The sequence below is a fragment of the Garra rufa genome, chromosome 24 (genome assembly GCF_049309525.1).
Source record: "Garra rufa chromosome 24, GarRuf1.0, whole genome shotgun sequence".
Classification (NCBI taxonomy): domain Eukaryota; kingdom Metazoa; phylum Chordata; class Actinopteri; order Cypriniformes; family Cyprinidae; genus Garra; species Garra rufa.
In genome coordinates this window covers 709,721-728,499 of record NC_133384.1, presented here as the reverse complement: position 1 = coordinate 728,499, position 18,779 = coordinate 709,721, and the positions used below count along the sequence as shown (strand labels likewise).

Sequence of the window (18,779 nt, the reverse complement as noted above, 5' to 3'; positions counted from 1 at the left end):
TCTTTAATTTCTAAGTAATACTTAATTCTTTCGAGTGTAAAATCAAAAGTCTTCTCCAAAGACGTGATCTTCCAGCAGCTGATTGACGTCTCCTTTGTGCAGATATTGCAAACATTGCAAACAAGGAGGGTAACGTACTAGGTAGGGTTGTCGTGATGCCATTGGGTGTTCTGTGCACCCGTCGCCTTTATTTTATTTTATTATCACTGCAGAACTTATAAGTACATACAACCGCAGGAAAAGGCTGTTTTATCAGTAAAAAATAATGACAGAAAAAAACTGTAAAGGGTTTGCGTACATGTGATTCTCTACACGTGAAAAAAAGAATAAATATCTTTAAATTATCGTAATATTCATTTAATCATAATGCATTAAAATTGCATGTGTTGTTTTTTGTTATTTATAATCCTCTGGGATGAAACAAGAGAAATCCCACAATAAAAAGAGGAAAACAAAGGAGATTTCAAGCCAGTTTTGGGTGTGGATAAACAATTTTGCACATAAATAAATTAAAAACATATTAAAGTGGTTACGATTTTAGGTTTTCGTAATAAAAAATAACATCTTTAAGGATTAAACTGGGTTATAGCCTAAAAACGTACTAAAAACATAAAGGTATCTGTTTCTTCTGGAAGACCACAAAATGAGAAATTTGATCAACATCATAATATATACAAATAGATAATATATACAAATAGATGAATTAAACCTGTCGCTCATATCTTTTAAATTGTTGCTCTTGTTTTAACGTCGTAGATCACATGATAACGTCATCATGGCGGATCGCATTCATACTCAACGAGATTTGGCTGTAGAGTAGGTACTCTTTTAGCGCTTGTTAAGTACCTACTTATTGAAATTAAGTACCTACTCATGAAGTATGCGATTTCGGATGCAGCCACACACAAAAACAGTTTAACACTCATGAGCCAAAACATTATGACCAGTCACAGCTGAAGCAAATACTGTTGATGATCTCCTAACAAGGCCACATATTAAAGGTCACATATTGTACACCTTTTTGGAGGTTTATTTTAGCTGTTGATGTCCTTAAGAATATATATTTGCGGTATAAGTGCCAAAAACCATCTCAATATATTTTTACAGCTCCTCTCTTAGGAGCTCTGTCAAGAACAGGTCGATTTTGGCCTGTCTGATTAATATTCATGAGCCTCTCTTCTGATTGGCCTGTTGTTTTCTGAGTGACGCATGGCCAGGCCAACCACAGGTAACTAGTGTCATGTATGCTGTAGCCTGCTGTGGCTTGGTGATACTTAACAAGATGCTTCAGAATGGTAATTAATGTTTTTTTTCCTCAAACACGGATTGCAGTAAGCTACATAACAATTGCTTTAGTAAAGCCCCTTTCACACTGTGCGTAAATTACGGAAAATTGCCGGGAAAGTTGCCAGAGTGCCTTCTGTTTGAACGCAAACACAAAACAATTTCAGTTTTGACAATATGGGACCTTTAAGGTCTGGGCAGATGGTAAGCAAACAATCAGTTCTCGTGATCAGTGTGCTGGATGCAGGAAAAATGGGCAAAAGATCTGAGCGACTTCGAGGACCAAATTGTTCATAAATCTTTCAAAGTCTTTATTTGTCATTCACACAGTTACACTGGGGAACTGAGCATTAAAATGCGTATGACGAGGCTCAGATTTACAGTAACATTATCAGGACTACCCTGGTGAAAAAAACAGCTAAAACCAGCCTAGGCTGGTTGGCTGGTTTTAGCTGGTCAACCAGCCTGGTTTTAGCTGGTCATAGCTGGAAGGCAGGCTGGTTTTAGAGGGGTTTGGCCACTTTTTCCAGCCTGACCAGCCTGGAAACCACCAGCTAAAACCAGCTACTTCCAGCTTAAACCAGCTAAGACCAGCCAACCAGCCTAGGCTGGTATTAGCTGTTTTTTTTTTAGCAGGGTATACACTAATTTAAGTAAAAGTAAAAAGTATTAAAAGTAGTATGCAGACATTACTGAGAATACTGAGGTAGAAGTCTCAGTGTTCAAAGTGGCTATATTAAGTGTTAGAGGTAAAGTGTTGCAGAGATAGGTGAAGGACTGCTGGCTGTTAAGCAGTCTGATGGCTTGAAGATAAAAGCTGTTTTTCAGTCTGGTTGTCCACGACTTAAAGGAACATAAGCATCTGCCAGCTTCAGTGTAGAAAACAAGAAAAGGGTGAGCACATTGCATGATGCTGCTGTGGACCTTTCTTAAGCAGCATGTCTGATAAATGTCCTATAAGGCCTAGAGTTTATGTCCAGTGATGAACTCAGCTGTTCTCACCACTCTCTGAAGAGCTTTGCGATCAGAAGGGCAGTTGCCATACCGTACAATAATCTAGTCATTCAGAATGTTCTCTATAGTGCATCAGTAGAAGTTTGATATGATATTATGATGACCACTTCTCTGTGACTTACTGTAGTACACAGTTATCTCCCTGGTCTTGCTGATGTTTAGAGAGAGATTATTGTCAAGTCAGTTCATTATTGAATTCAGTGATGTCATCATCCAGCTCAGTTCAGTTCAAATTGTATTGCCATCAAGTCGATATAGCTGGAAATTAAGTGTCCCCAACTATGCAAGCCAGAGACAACAGCGGCAAGGAACCAAAACTCGATTGGTGACAGAAATGGAGAAAACCTCGGGAGAAACCAGCCTCAGTCAGGGGACCAGTTCTCCTCTGGCCAGACAAACCAGCAGTTTATTTCACGCTGCAGCAAACTCAGATTGTGCAGAGGACTCATCTGGAGAAGCATGCAAAATATGCAGAGCAGGGTTCCCCCAGGAATGGAATTGAGAACCACTGCTTTAACAGATTTGAATATCAGAAATGTGTTAGTGTGTTATATGTAAGCAAGGTTAAAAAGATGGATCTTTATTCTAGATTGAAACTGACAGAGTGTGTCTGCCTCCCGAATAATGTTAGGTAGATTGTTCCAGTTTGGGCGTTAAACAGGAAATTGGAGCACCTAGAGGAAACCCATGCGAACATTGGGAAAATATGACTCCAAACAGAAAGACCTCCTGACACAGCAAGGACTCAAACCAAACCTTCTTGCTGTGACGTGACAGTACTAACCATTGAGCCACTATGTCACCAAATCTGGAGTATGTGTTTAATTAAAACAGGACAATAACGATAGACAACATGCATACATCCATACATCCATCCATACATATATATATACAGGTGCTGGTCATATAATTAGAATATCTTCAAAAAGTTGATTTATTTCACTAATTCCATTCAATAAGTGAAACTTGTATAATGTATACATTCATTTCACACATACTGATATATTTCAAGTGTTTGTTTCTTTTAATTTTGATGATTATAACTGACAACTAATGAAAACCCCAAATTCAGTATCTCAGAAAATTAGAATATTACTTAAGACCAATACAAGGATTTTTAGAAATCTTGGCCAACTGAAAAGTATGAACATGAAAAGTATGAGCATGTACAGCACTCAATACTTAGTTGGGGCTCCTTTTGCCTGAATTACCTATTTTTGCCAATTAAGAACAGGGATGCCATGGTCCTTAAACCAGGTACTGGTAGCTTTGGCACTGTGTGCAGGTGCCAAGTCCTGTTGGAAAATGAAATCTGCATCTCCATAAAGTTGGTAAGGAGCAGGAAGCATGAAGTGCTCTAATACTGGTATACAGCTGCGTTGACCTTGGACCTCAGAAAACACAGGCTGTGTCCAAATTCAGGGTCTGCATCCTCCTTAGGATCCTTCCTACCAGGTTGAAGGAGGAGGGGTCCTCCAAAGACCGCAAAACCTGGAAGTAGGTGTCAGTGAATTTGGACAGCCTACACTTCTTTCAGTTCCCTCCCTTCCCCGTTGCTCATATCCTGTCGCCTAGCAACCGTGACAGCGCTAAGCAAGAAGTAAGGTTATCTGTACTGCACAAAACAAAATAACTACTCTTTCATCCCTAAAAGCGTTAAAAACATCTTCAGTCACTAACAAGAAATTAGCTGTGTGTAAGGGGATATTCACACATGCAGTAAGAAAGAAGCTAGTTTACGAAAGTGATGTTTTTTAACATATATACATACAAATGTAAAAAAAATAAGCTTAACGCTAAAACCAAAGGCCTAACTAGACAACCGCTGTAAAAAAATATTTTTTGAAACGCCAGTTTTTTAAAAACTTCCATCATTACTACCGCTTGCTTCGTCCGCCATTATTTGAAAAAAAAAAAAGCGCTCTGCCGAAAGGAATTGTGGGATAGGTAGGACGGGAAAGGATCCACCAGACCCATCCTTCAAACTCGAGGAAAAGGAGGACGTATTTGTGGGCCGCATTTGAAGGATCCTATGAATTTGGACAGCCTTCGTCGCGGCGCTGTGACGTAACATCCTTCAAATGAATCCTCCGAAGGATGTAGACCCTGAATTTGGACACAGCCACAGTGAACCAACACCAGCAGATGACATGGCACCCCAAACCATCACTGACTGTGGAAACTTTACACTGGACCTCAAGCAACGTGGATTCTGTGCCTTTCCTCTCTTCCTCCAGACTCTGGGACCCTGATTTCCAAAGGAAATGCAAAATTTACTTTCATCAGAGAACATAACTTTGGACCACTCAGTAGCAGTCCAGTCCTTTTTGTCTTTAGACGCTTCTGTCTGTTGTTCAAGAGTGGCTTGACACAAGGAATGCGACAGCTGAAACCCATGTCTTGCATACGTCTTTGCGTAGTGGTTCTTGAAGCACTGACTCCAGCTGCAGTCCACTCTTTGTGAATCTCCCCCACATTTTTGAATGGGTTTTGTTTCACAATTCTCTCCAGGGTGTGGTTATCCCTATTGCTTGTACACTTTTTCTACCACATCTTTTCCTTCCCTTAACCTCTCTATTAAAGTGCTTGGACACAGAGCTCTGTGAACAGCCAGACTCTTTTGCAATTACTTTTTGTGTCTCGCCCTCCTTGTGCAAGGTGTCAATGGTCGTCTTTTGGACAACTGTCAAATCAGCAGTCTTCCCCATGATTGTGTAGCCTACAGAACTAGACTGAGAGACCATTCAAAGGCCTTTGCAGGTGTTTTGAGTTAATTAGCTGATTAGAGTGTGGCACCAGGTGTCTTCAATACTGAACCTTTTCACAATATTCTAATTTTCCGAGATACTGAATTGAGGTTTTCATTAGTTGTCAGTTATAATCATAAAAATTAAAAGAAATAAACACTTGAAATATATCAGTCTGTGTGGAATGAATGCATACATTATACAAGTTTCACTTCTTGAATGGAATTAGTGAAATAAATCAACTTTTTGAAGATATTCTAATTATATGACCAGCACCTGTATATACATACATGAAAGTTACATGGAAACAGTACATACAGTAAAGTATGGTAGAAGGAGTGCTACTTTAATCTAGGAACAGATTTGGAGCTAGGCAGAGCTCAGAACTGCTGATCTGACTCATTAGACCTAAATTGTGGAGCTGACACTGGCTGTGTTCTGGCCAACTGCACTTCATGTGTATGGGTCGCATAGGAGTGGCAGAATAAGGAAACTGTACTGCTGGCCTGACCTGTAGCTGCTACATTTGTCATTTGAGCTGAGAGAGCTCTTTAGAATACTAATCTGTAACTTGTTAAAATGTGTCCCTTTCTCGCTGTTTCATCTGCAAAGTATGTAGCGGATTGTCATGGGCATGGTGTAGATCACAATTCTTATGCTTAAGGATCCTGGTCTTGGTGTGCAATGGTTAATTCATCAGACCACAGTTGAGAACTATCAGACCGTCTGCGAAGTAATAATAGTTCAGTGATGCCAGCTGCACCCTCCTCTTCGTCTGTCACACCCCATTGGACTTTTTGGTTGTCTTTTCTCGTTCACATGCCCATATACTGTTGTTCCTGTGGACTTCGTGGACGACAACACCAGCCCCACTCATAACTCAGAGGCCAGCCTACCATCACCCCGATTCGCGGAGTATGAGCCCAAACCCACCCTGGCTCATCGGCTCTCTGTCCCCGCCTCGGGCTCCACCACCACTTGCTCCGCTGCCGTTGGTCAGCCCCTAGGAGTCGTCAGCCCTTCCTCCACAATGGCTTCTCCCTCCTTCGGCTCCACCGTGGGTTACCATCATGGCTGTGGCCTGGGTCCCGCCTGGCTCCTCCTGCTCCAAATCCCTTCTGTCTCCTCCCTTGCTCCTCCCTCTGTCTGATCCACCCTAAACCCTGTTGGCCGTCCTCCTACCAAGGGCCCATCCTCCACCAAAGCCTCTACCTATACTGACTTCCTGTTTCCATCCCACATCCACTCCTTTGTCCGCCTCCTAGTCCCCTGTCCATCCCTTTTCTTTTCTTTTTCTGCAGCGCAAGGTTGCGCCTTCCGGGAGGGGGGCAAACTTTCACACCCCATTGGACTTTTTGGTTGTCTTTTCTCCCTCACATGCCCATATATGGTTGTTCCTGTCCTTGTTATGTCATTATTAGTTAATCGTAGGGCTGCACGATATTGGGAAAATATGCGATATGCGATATTGTTGTTGAATATTGCGATAACGATATTTCTTGCGATATTTATTTTTAAAATTATTATTATTTTTATTATTATTGTCTATTTTTAATCATTTATATATGTAATGATCATACTAAAATAAACAGGTAAAAGATATTCTTCTGTCATCTGATTTACCAGTAAATCTAACTTAATAGAAAATATGAGTACATCAACAAGATGTTTATTTTCTCTATTATAGGTAGAACCACTGCATTTTTAAAGAATCTACAGTATAAATAACAAAAAATAAACGACCCAGTTCTTTCTTAGTCATTTAGACAATAAATGCAGCCATAATCAAAGTAGGCTACTGTTTCAAGGTAAGGTAAGGTAAACGTTATTGTCCCTCGCAGGGAAATTTGTCTTGGGCCCATCACCCATGCTGCAATCAATTGACAGACAAACAAAGCACACCAATAACAATACAAATAACACAGCAATAAATAGATAAATACATAACCCCAATAAAAATAAATAAATAAAAATAAAAATTTACAGCTCCATACTACAATTATTTAACCACTTTATAGACACAGTGATGAATGAATTTTTAAATCTTTTCATTCTACAATAAGGAACTCTAAACCTCCTACCAGAAGGCAACAACTCATATTCTGTGTACAAAATGTGTGTTGAATCACAAACAATCTTATTAGCTTGTCTTAGAGTAGCCTTTTCATAGTCTGCAGTGATGTCTGTTCTTTAACAATATTCAAAGTGCAAATAGAGACCGAATTTTTAAAGCATGATACAGTTGTAGACAACTACAAAACTTAATATATAGCCCACATATTAATAACAGCCTAAATATGTTATATAGCCTAATTTGCAGGCATTGTGGGTTCGCTCTCTAAACACGGGGTATTAAAATTGTATTTGAATGCGCGTGCGCGTGTTAGTTTTGGTTTCGTTTTAACGACCGCGCGAAACTCTCAGCAGTGCATAGCGTCCATTCTACAATACAATAGATTACTTTAACAAAACCTTGTTTTGAAAGTGGCAGGACACAAACGGGATTTTGAAAAAAGCGTGTACCCACAGTGGAAATTATGCCTATGCGTGAGCGGTCCTCTGCAGCTGAGTTATCATTTGATTTGAATGTGTGCTGCGTTGTACAGTAGCCTATATTAAGACTGAGGCGGCAGAATTGTATTTGACAGAATGTGCGCGCTCTAACACGAAATATAGATTGTGGGGACCTTTTAACTGTCCACAGTAAAACATCGTCATATCACACACACCTAATTGCAATGCAGTTTGTGCAGATCCGGAACAGAGGATAGTTGAGAGAAAAAAACAGCCAGTTCCTAGTTCAGCGGAGCGCAGTGTCAGTGACAGGGAGTGATTGACGGCTAATATCTCAAAAGTTAATTAAAGGGAATAATATAAAGATTAAGTTTAAATGGTTATGTAATGTTGGAGAGAAAGGCGAACCTGTCACACTGCAGCTCACAGCAGTCTGTGCAGTAGTTAGCCTAGCGAAAGTTTTGTAAAGAAATGAAACCAATTAAATGCCATTTATCGCAACTCTCTGCGATACCAACATCGCGTAGACTGTTATCGCGATAACGATAATTCTTCGATATATCGTGCAGCCCTAGTTAATCGTTATCACCTGTCTGTCTCTCATTATCAACACTTTATAAGTTGCATTTAGTTCAGTGTTTGTTGTCTGTCTCATCAATGTGTACGTGTTTTGTTGTGTTCCTTTTGTGGATTACCTGGTGTGGATTTCATTAAAGATTTTTGATTTCAACCTTTACCTTTGTGCAAGTCCTTTCAACACGTTAACTGTGACATCGTCTGTGCCAGAAGGCAATGTAGGATGTAACTGAGAATGTGGTGACATGGGTTGGAGGTATAGCCTTAGGAGAGTAAGGCCACTAAGTAAACCTGAGTATTCCAGCTTTAATGACCATGTAAAAAATTGAGTGGCTACTAGTAACTCTTTTTCCTTAATGTGAAATTTGCTGGAAGATAACAGATCCACTACAGGAATAACCCATTTATTGTCACCGCAACTCAGTGAGCATAAGAAATTCTGATTTACATGCAGGTGTGTGTGTTTGTTTAACAGGCACACACACAACTCACTTGCATGTCTTTTCCCAGGATGCTGATTGGCTAGCTGGATGAATGCTGCATCCTGATTGGCCTTAAGCATAGCAGAAAGAAACAAAGAAGTATAATAATAAATTCATAGTAGTTTTTAACAGGAGTCACAGCCTTCTCAAAGTTATGTAAAGAGTCAATCAGCAGTTGATATGATACTTGTAGTCTGTCTACATTTACAAAAGATTAGCCTGTGCAATAGAATCTAGGATGTTACAGCATATAGAGAAAGTCTGACCCAGTTTGTCAGTCTCCAGATACATTTCAGGAAACAGTACAGTACAGTGCAAGGGTGGAAGGGATGTTATAAATATCACTGGTCTGTGATCAGAAAATTAGACATCACATATGGAATAGTTGTCTAATGGTTAGAGAGTCAGACTTGTAACCCAGAGGTTATGGGTTTGAGTCTCGGTACTGGCAAGGATTGTAGGAATGTACAGCGCTCTCTTCCACCTTCAATACCATGACTGAGGTGAGACCCTTGAGCAAGGCACCAAATCCCCAACTGCTCTACAGAACAGTTCAAAACTGAAAATATTTTATTAAAATTGACCAAGGAACACCAAAGGGTTAAATAAATGTTGAACAGTGAATTTCTAGATCAATAGGATCACAAGCCATTTGAATGCATTAATTTTATCACAGAGGTATTATTCTCCACCTGACAAATTATTGCAAATCATTACAAAAGAAATGAATGGGTTAAAGGTTGTATCAGCGATTTCTAGCCTGAAACAAAAAGTGTCAAATTCAGCTGACCTTTCATTACGATCCGCTCACTGCCTGCCCCATAAATTGTCTGTGAAAAAAACGCGTCTCTCTGGTCAGCCTAGGGTCCGAGATATGCCAAAAAAACAATCGGCACTACCAACCTTTCCACAGATAAACAAACAGTGTTCCAACCAATCAGCGTCAGGGGTTTGGTGTTGTGGACTTTTGCTCCGTCTCCCTCACATCCCTGCACCAGTAGGAAAGTCCACAACACCAAACCCCTGACGCTGATTGGTTGGAACACTGTTTGTTTATCTGTGGAATAGTTGATAGCCCCAATTGTTTTTTTGGCATATCTTGGACCCTAGGCTGACCAGAGAGACGCGTTTTTTTCACAGACAATTTATGGGGCAAGCAGCGAGCGGATCGTGAAGAAAGGTCAGCTGAAATTGACACTTTATGTTTTAGGCTAGAAATCGCTGATACAACCTTTAATGTTCCACAGTGAGTAAAAGAGTATTTGTAGTACAGAGGCTGTTCTGTGTATCAACAGCATTCAAAAGTAGCATAAGGGTGCTCTCACACTAGCACTTTTGGTGCACACCCGGGTTCGATTGATGTCAGAGTTCGGTATGTTTGGATGATGTGAACGTTGTCTTCCGAACTCGGGTGCACACCCGTGAACTGTACCCGAGTCTGGGTGGTCTGGGGTACGGTTCATGTGAACTCCGGTACGGTTCGCTGCTGATATGAACGCAATCGTACCAAATCACGGAAGTGAAAAGCTATTAATGACGTACAATTTGATAAAAATGTGTGTTTGTATGTGTGTTTCACTCACTTTCCTGACGAATGTGCGTGAGGCGCTGCAAACAGAGAGATATGTCAGATATGTTTGTCTTCAGCGGTCTTTAGAGCATTTGCAGTACATTTGTAAAACAGTGCCCTTATGTACTGAAGCTTTGTAAACAAAAACAACATTTCAAAAACTAAATATACATAAGTGAAGAGAGCAATTTTATGTATTTTGCTGCCTTCTCCTGAGTCGTCATTACTAAGCAACGGGGTAAACATCTACTGGCTTGATGGTGCAAACAAACCATGGTTTAGCCAAATAAAGTAGTATGAACACAGTCCAGCGGGGGGAGGGGGATCAGTCGAACTCGGGTTTGGACCAGGCAGTCGAACCAAGTGTGAAAGCACCCTAAGCACCCTCTGGATAGGAATTCAAATATCCACATTATTAAAATTGACTTAGGATAAGGAAACGGCAGATTAATTAAATGTAATTCATTTTGGGTCAGGTGAATTGACAGTTCATGAGACATAACTGCTCTTTGCAGGTTCCTCAAAGAATGCTGATATAATTTATATTACTAATAAAGCTATTCTTTGACCTGGTGCAGACTAACTCTGTCCACTGACAAAATGCATGAAACATCTATAATACATGATTATGTTTCTTTTGCACATGGACTATGAATTTGTAATAAATATTGATTATACAGATGCTAAGACCAGATTGTGTATTGTGTATTAAAGCACACAGGAGGTAACTGCATGACTATAAACTACATGGTTCTATTTACAATGGCGCAATTAATAACATCAGAATAAATAAGTGGTAAAAGTGCAAACCTCTTTCTCCAAATAGGCTGTCCACTATAGAATTCAACAGCCTGTCAATCTTTTCAAAGTGGTTCTGAAATACAAGAAAAGAGCAGAAAAACAAAGTGAGGTTTTCACTTGAAGATGTATGGAGAATGCAGGGTTGTGTCTGCTCAGGCCTTAGTGACCTTCCATTCCCCACTGATTATGTGCCTTACATAGTAACACATACACACTCAAATTACAAAGTATGCTTGCTTCAAGAAAAATGATACCATGTGAATGCAGAAAGCTCAATAAACCTTGCACAACCATAAGTCACTTGCTCAGAGAATATTACTTTGTACAATACCACTAGATTTTAAACACTTACATGAGTTAAGCATGTAGCCTATACAGATTTTAAAATTCGGTGAACCAATCAAATATTGTAAATTTGATCATGGAAAGCTTTTTTTGTTTTTGAATTAAATTCTTTAACCCAAATGCCTAAACACAAGTGTTTTCCTCTAATAAACAAATATGGTTTTGAATACATCCTCTAATATGGCTTGTATTTCTCTTTAATCAGCAGAAAGAGATGAAAAGCAGAAAGAGGTGAAATGAAATGCAAACTCTCACTGTGCTAAAACAACAACAGTGTCCTCTCTCGTTTTACAGGTCATTGCTTCTCTCTCTGCCTTTCGCTGTCTCTCTCTGTTTGGATCTGGCTATGAGCTCACTCATATAGTAAACTAAATTAATTAAGAGAAACCATGATGATTAAAACACCTTGATAATTTGCAATGCAATTTACAAAACTCTTTAATTATAACTGCCTTAACACAAGAAGAAATATACAGAAAAAAAAATAAACAGATGGATACGCTGGAAAGAAACATAGTACATGCATAAGCATTTTGAAACACAAGTCATGTCAGGATATGAGTCATTCTACCAAACGGGTGCCATTTGGGTCCGCAACGTTTGATGAGATGCTTAATGCCGAGTTCAGACTGCACGATTTTCAAAGCAATCGAGTCACAGATGTTTTCACACTGCATGACTATCTGGGGTAACATTCCATCGCTGCTGTGTTCTCACTGCACGATGGATCGGCGACAGGGGGTTTCACACTGCATGACTTTACAATAGGAAGAATCGCCGACAACTTTGTCCCGGTCCGCAAACTACATCTCACAACCAAACACACGCGAGAAGTGACATGGAAACAACATGAGGTCAGGCGTGCAAGTTCTCACGTGAGACTGGTATTATTATAACAAAAATGGTAGCCCGCAAGAAGCTTGTCATACAAATTGCATGTGCACTCATTTGCAGCGGAAAGAAAAGAAGCCGAAGCTATTCTTGTTGATATTGTGGTCTATACCTTCGTAACTCCTCCCCCAACTTCCCGCTGGCCTGGAAGTTGCTGTCTCATTGGCTGTAGGTAATCGCCGATGTGATTTTCAGTCAGATCACCTTTCACACGGCATGATTTTGAATCGCCGACAGGTCCAGATATTTAGCTTGCCAAATATCTCACGGGTGTCAGCGACACGTCGGCGATTCTCTCAGATCGCGTCTTTGATAATTCACACTGTGTGATTGTCACTCACGTGAACGAGCACCGATTTGCCTGTAATTTCGGGCATTTGTCGGCGATTTCTCAAAACCTGTCGGCGAGTCAAAATCGTTGCTAAAATCATGCAGTCTGAACTCGGCATAAGGCACAACAAATGTCCTAAAGTGTGTTTTCAAAGCTTAAAGTTATTAATTCATGTGTTCTTGTTAACATGATATATGATAAAACACTATTCTTAAAAAACAACATACTATTCTGTAATCATTTTTCATTAGTACATAGCCAATTTCACACGTCCATGTTGACCAACATGATATTTTCATCTAAAATATCACCAAATAATTTTTTTTTCAAACTTTTATTATTTTCAGCATTATATGTGTCCCTGTTTACATAAGATATATATATTCAAATAAAACATTATTTTTTGTAAATATTTTATGATTTGTGTGTGTCAAGTCAAGTCAAGTCACCTTTATTTATATAGCGCCTTTTACAATACAGATTGTGTCAAAGCAACTGCACAGTATTTAAACAGCACAATAGTGTGTAAGTAACGCATTATTGTAACAATCAATTTTCAGTTAAAGGCAGTTCATGTGTCCCTCAGTTTAATTTACCACCCCGTCACACTAACTTGTTTTTATCTATAATTAATGTACTGTTGCTTTAAATGACATCACAAAGAGGAAGTGACATCATTTGAGCCTTCTTTTACATTGTTTATTTGATGGGTTTTTTTTTTCATGTTAGAAAGGATCTGTCAAGCTTAACCCAACCACCCCGTCACGCAAAGTAGATAGGGAAAACTGTTTTTTATGAATTATTTTACGTTATTAATGTAAAGAAAATCAAATTTCAGATTGAATGCATGCATGCTAGGTGAGAAACTTGACCACATGGGAGATGAGGCCAGTTTGGGATGAAATTTACCACCCCGTCACATTTTTTATTGTGACGGGGTGGCAGAGGTGAGACCAAGTCATTGTTTTGCAAGTCACAAGTAATTCTCGAGTCTTTGCATTCAAGTCTCAAGCCAAGTCCAGAGTCAAGTCTCAAGTCAAGACGGGCAAGTCCAAGTCGAGTTGCAAGTCCTCAACTTTAAGCTTCAAGTCCTAAACAAGTCACTAGTGCTTTTTGCCAAAATTAGTGTCTCTGTATTAATTACTACAGTAAATTTAAAGTCAATAATAGTCTATAGTATAATTATAAAAGATAGGCTGTAATAATTAGTGGTGTTACATTGAGGAATTAATCATTGTTTGTGTACAAATATGGGCCTAATTGGATTAATAATTTATTTCAAGTTTAAGAGTTTAAGACTGTTTAAGATTCTGTGATTTCAATGTATCAGTTGAGTCAAATATTTAATCACTTGCTAATAGGTAATACAGACATTCATTTATCATGAATTCATCTATTTCTTTAAAGACATGAAAGTGAGTGGCTTGTAAACAGGAAGAATAGAGTAAACATTATATGTTGGCTACATATTTCACGTAGAAAAAAATATATATTTTTTTTATTTTGAAAGGTGGCTACTGCTGCTTTAATATACATCGAGTTTCTTCTTATTATTATTATTATTATAAGTGGTTTATAGTGATTATGTATAATTTAAATGTCTAAGGGGCCGTTCACATGTAGCGTCTTTTGCACGCTCAAGTTCGTTATTTCAAACGCGGTATGCGCTCTCATATTGGAAGTGACGCGGTAGCGACGCTCTCGTTTTTTCCAGGCACGTCCGCACCGCATAGAGATAAACATTTCAACTTTTCAGTCTGAAAAGTTGAGATGTTTATCTCGATGCGAAAAAACAAGTGCGCCGCGACCGCGTCACTTCAATTATGAGCGCGTCTACATTTGAAATAACAAACTTGAGCGCGCAAAAGACCGCAGGTCATGTGACAAGAACCAACCAATCAGCTTCATCCTTTCCCTTAATAACATTGAAAGCACTGACAAGTTGGAGAAACAGCTTATCATAGCTGTACAGGAATAACCATTTTTAAATAAATATAATAGCAGAGCTACTGCAAGCGATTTTTAATGCTGGAAATCCATTTATCCTTTGCTGAAATGTCCGCGTCTTTATGGAGAGTGCAGGTCATCGTTGCTTAGCAATGGCAGACACCACGGGAGAGCAAGCTACAGAGTGGTTTGGAAAGAAAGAGAAAGTGGCGCGCCTAGCGTTTTCCACGCGTTTTTAGGCGCAACATGTGAACGGCCCCTAAAACATTAAATATCCTAAAAAACATAAAAACAATACAAATGCTTACTTAGCGAGTCTCTTTCTGGCTCAGTGCCAAAAGCTGCGCTAATTATTCCAGTGTGATCGTACGCTTCAGTAACCAGTCTATATTGATCAGAACTCTCCAAAGTTATTTTTTTTTTAGAAGTAAAGACTTGCCGAGTCACAGGGTTCAAGTCCAAGTCAAGTCTCGAGTCATTGCTGTCAAAGTCTAAGTCGAGTCGCAAGTCTTCTTGGATTATGCCAAGTCAAGTCACAATTCATCAAATTTGGGACTCGAGTCCGAGTCGAGTCTCGAATTGAATGAGAAGATGTGTGAAACTATTCTAATATAGGATTCTACTATAGGTAGGGTGACCATGTCTTTTTTGATTGGTGCACAGCAATGCTTCAAGTCAAATGAATGAACAAACACGTGCACATATTTGCATTGCTTTGATCGATCTCTGTAGAGCTCACCTTCTCACGTGCAATGCCACGATTAGTCAATGCTGTACAATACCTCTATGTTATTGGTCAAACTACTTTGGATGTTTTAGGCAATATTTAAATTGTGCCCAGGACGTGTCCCGTATGAACGGCACACATGGCCACCCTAAATATAGGCTAATCAATTTTTAATCAGTTTTTTCTGTTAACTTAACCATGTTTGGTTCATTTTTTTACTCACTATATCACTCACACACGTATTACTCTCTATCTCTTTTACTCACCATCTCACTCACTATGTCACTTTCTCACAATCTCTTTTACTCACTCACTCACTCACTCACTCACTCATCACAGCATTTCACTTATAACAAGACAGCCCAAAAGTTGCCAACAGAACCAATTGATTGGGAAAGCGGAAAGTGGTGTGTGATTAAATATGACAATGACCTTTATCCTGGGATCATCATGGATACAGATAAAACATATGCCCTTGTGAAATGTATGCACCGTGTAGGGGCCAACAGGTTCTTCTGGCCTCCAAGAGATGACTTCCTGTGGTATCTCTTTGATGATGTGCTCAGAATCATTCAAGAACCACAGACTGTGACACCCCGCCACATGGAAATCCAGAAGGATGTGTGGACTCTCCCTGTTACTGTTAATGATGCTCATTTCCATTTTTCAGAGCATGAGCAAGAGTTTTCTATTATATCTCCTATTTCAATGTCTCTTCTCCCCCAGTTTTTAAAATTTAAAACCAGCAGTTCATATAGAGAAACACTTTGTCCATACCATCCCGTCACAGTGAACCACCCCGTCACATCGCTTACCATCCCATCACAGGGTAATTTTGTAAAAAGTTTATATAAATAAAATGAAATGTTACTTGATTTAATGATGCATATGATATTCTTATTGTGTGGACTAATTAAATAAATGCCACTTTATTTGTATTTTTGAGTGAATTTGTTTTTTCACTACAAACAGTGAGGCCATTGAAATGTCAAATTCATTTTTCAAGGTTAAAATTTAACAATACATTTTTAAAATTAAATTACAGATTCTCTATTGCTGGCAATTCATTTTTAGGAAAACTTTTTTTAAATATATTTCATGTTTTACTACTCTAATGGCATACATGTAACGGGGTGGTACAAGAAAGGTGCCTTTGCCTGAAGAAAAAGGATAATATTAATAAGGAGTTTGTGCCTGAGGTGGGAAAAAATTTTTTTGGAGGGTTAACTAATTTTATAGAAAGTTTGTTCTTAATGAATTTCTTTTAAATTGCAAAGTGGAAATGGCACTCGTTTCGCATAATGACTCATTAATCCATGAATTAATGTTTCGAAGTGAAGTAAACTTCAACAGATTTTACATGCTCAGGGAGATGGGAGCAATGGACATTGTGTAGGGACCATGTCAATCGGAACACAGTTCGTGCAAATAATTCCCTTCTAATGAGCTGATGATCTGACTCAGGTGTGTTACGTGAGGACTGGACTTGAGAACTGCTCTAGGCAGTTATCAAATTGTACAACATGTTGCTAGATTAAATAGCATCTCTGTTGAAGGCTTGGAATTGCTATTGGAAAAGCAATACAAGCATGATTCCAATGAAAAGATGTCAGACAACAAAGAAAAAATGTCCAGAGAGGATGCAGAGAGGATTCATGGAAATCATGAAGAAGTCTGTGAGCTTCAAAGATGGACATTGCCTTTCAAGGACAGAGATGTTGTCATGTCAAACAATCTTTGCATTGCCAAACAGCACTGCCTCGAAATAAAGAGAAAGTCTGAAAAGAATGTGAAATTCCAGCAGGAATATGCAGATTTTCTCAATGATATGGTTAATAAAGGCTATGCTGAGAAAATGCTAGAGCCTTAGTTGAATCGATGTGACGGTAAGGTTTAGTACATTCCACATTATGGGGTGTACCACCCTCGTAAGGACAAGATGCGTGTTGTATTCAACTGCAGAGGCACATCATGAACTACTGCAAGGCTCTAATCCACAAACTCATTAGTTGGAGTTCTTTTGAGGTTCAGACAAGAACTTGTTGTTTTCATGACTGACATTAAAACAATGTTTTAACAGGTAAGAGTGGCAGGGGAAGACAAACACTTTTTTGCATCTTGTGGTGGCCAGGTGGAGATGTTACACAGGATTTTACTGATTGACACAATCTATAAGAACTTCTACATGGATTATTTCAATTTGAATCGAGATTAACTACCAGTGAAAAGGGCCTTAGGACTGTGTGTACAGAGTAACAATTTCAACTTCAAAACTGCAAAGAAAGAATGACAACTAGATGTGGCATTTTGTCAGTGATTAGTTCAGTGTATGATCTTTTAGGATATCTTGCACCACTGACTCCTTCAGTCAAATTCATCCTCCAGGAGTTGTGCAGAATAAAACCATGACTGGGATGATGAGAGTCCCAAAGTTCTTGAGCAAAGATGGATTGAATGGATTATGGAGTTGGATCAGCTGAGTAGGGGTGAGCGGGGCACAACCTAACGCGGGGTTAGTTGTAACACACGTGGTTCAAATATTTCCACACACGCTAGCATAACCAAATTTACTGTATTTACTAGTAGCCATGGCAACACTATGCAGAGAAAAAAGAACGCCAAAATTCAAAAGCATTTTGAAGATATCGCTGAATATTTATTTTACCATAGTAAAAGTACATTTCTGGCTGAAGTAAACTTTTAATTTCAGTTTTTAGTATTCATTTAAAATTAGACAAAACTGCTATTATTTTAATCCCCAATTTGTTATTTATCAGTTTAGATAGTGTGGCGGGGATCCCGAAGCACAATCAGCGTCGCCCTGGCAACTCACAACAAACACCTGGATCTACTCACCACGGACCAATCGTTCATGGACAACGCCCCCATAAAAGCAGTTCGCTTACCACAGACAGATGAGAAACTATCTCCGATGAGGTTGAAGCTTACCTGCTCTCTGCTCTCGTTTCCCCTGCAGATTCTTCGTGAACGATTGGTCGCCGACACTTCCTGGACACAGCCACCGCAACGATCTCACTCCCAGCACTTACCTGCTTGTTTGCACCTTCCCGGAAAACCTGCACGACGAAGACTTCACCTCTCACCGAGCACCGACGCACATTCATCTGCCTTACCACCATTACACTTAAGTCTGTCAATAAACTCACCCTCCGGGGCTCACCAAACAGTCTTGTCTTGTCGTGCTGTTCCGCCCGGCCACAAGGTGGTGGAGAATGCGGGCAAGTTTACGGGCCTGAGAACGCAGACGAGCAAGACTAACTGTTTGTTTACACCGCCATCTTGCCCCCATTCACTTCCGGTTCTTTTTGTTTCAGGGCGCGCCGCTCCCCGTGATCATGGAAGAACTGGTAAAACAACTCCGGCGCCACTCGACTGCTACCCAAGCTGACCGCAGATGATGATATTGAGGCTTACCTCAAGATGTTTGAGTCTGTCACTCGCACAGAGGGTTGGGCGAGAGGAAATGGGCTGCGGCACCGCTGCTTTCTGGTGAGGCCCAACGGGCGTATTTTTCACTGCCAGCAGCGTC

At 39.7% G+C, this 18,779-nt stretch overlaps 1 protein-coding gene across 1 annotated transcript in view; it reads right to left on the bottom strand.

Annotated features, from left to right (window-relative positions):
* Positions 1 to 18,779, bottom strand: part of elovl2 (ELOVL fatty acid elongase 2) — an 81,075-nt gene that overhangs the window by 32,363 nt on the left and 29,933 nt on the right. The window contains exon 2 of the mRNA XM_073831203.1: positions 10,998 to 11,061. Coding sequence (XP_073687304.1) covers positions 10,998 to 11,061 — 64 coding nt within the window. The remainder of the gene's footprint in view (positions 1 to 10,997; positions 11,062 to 18,779) is intronic.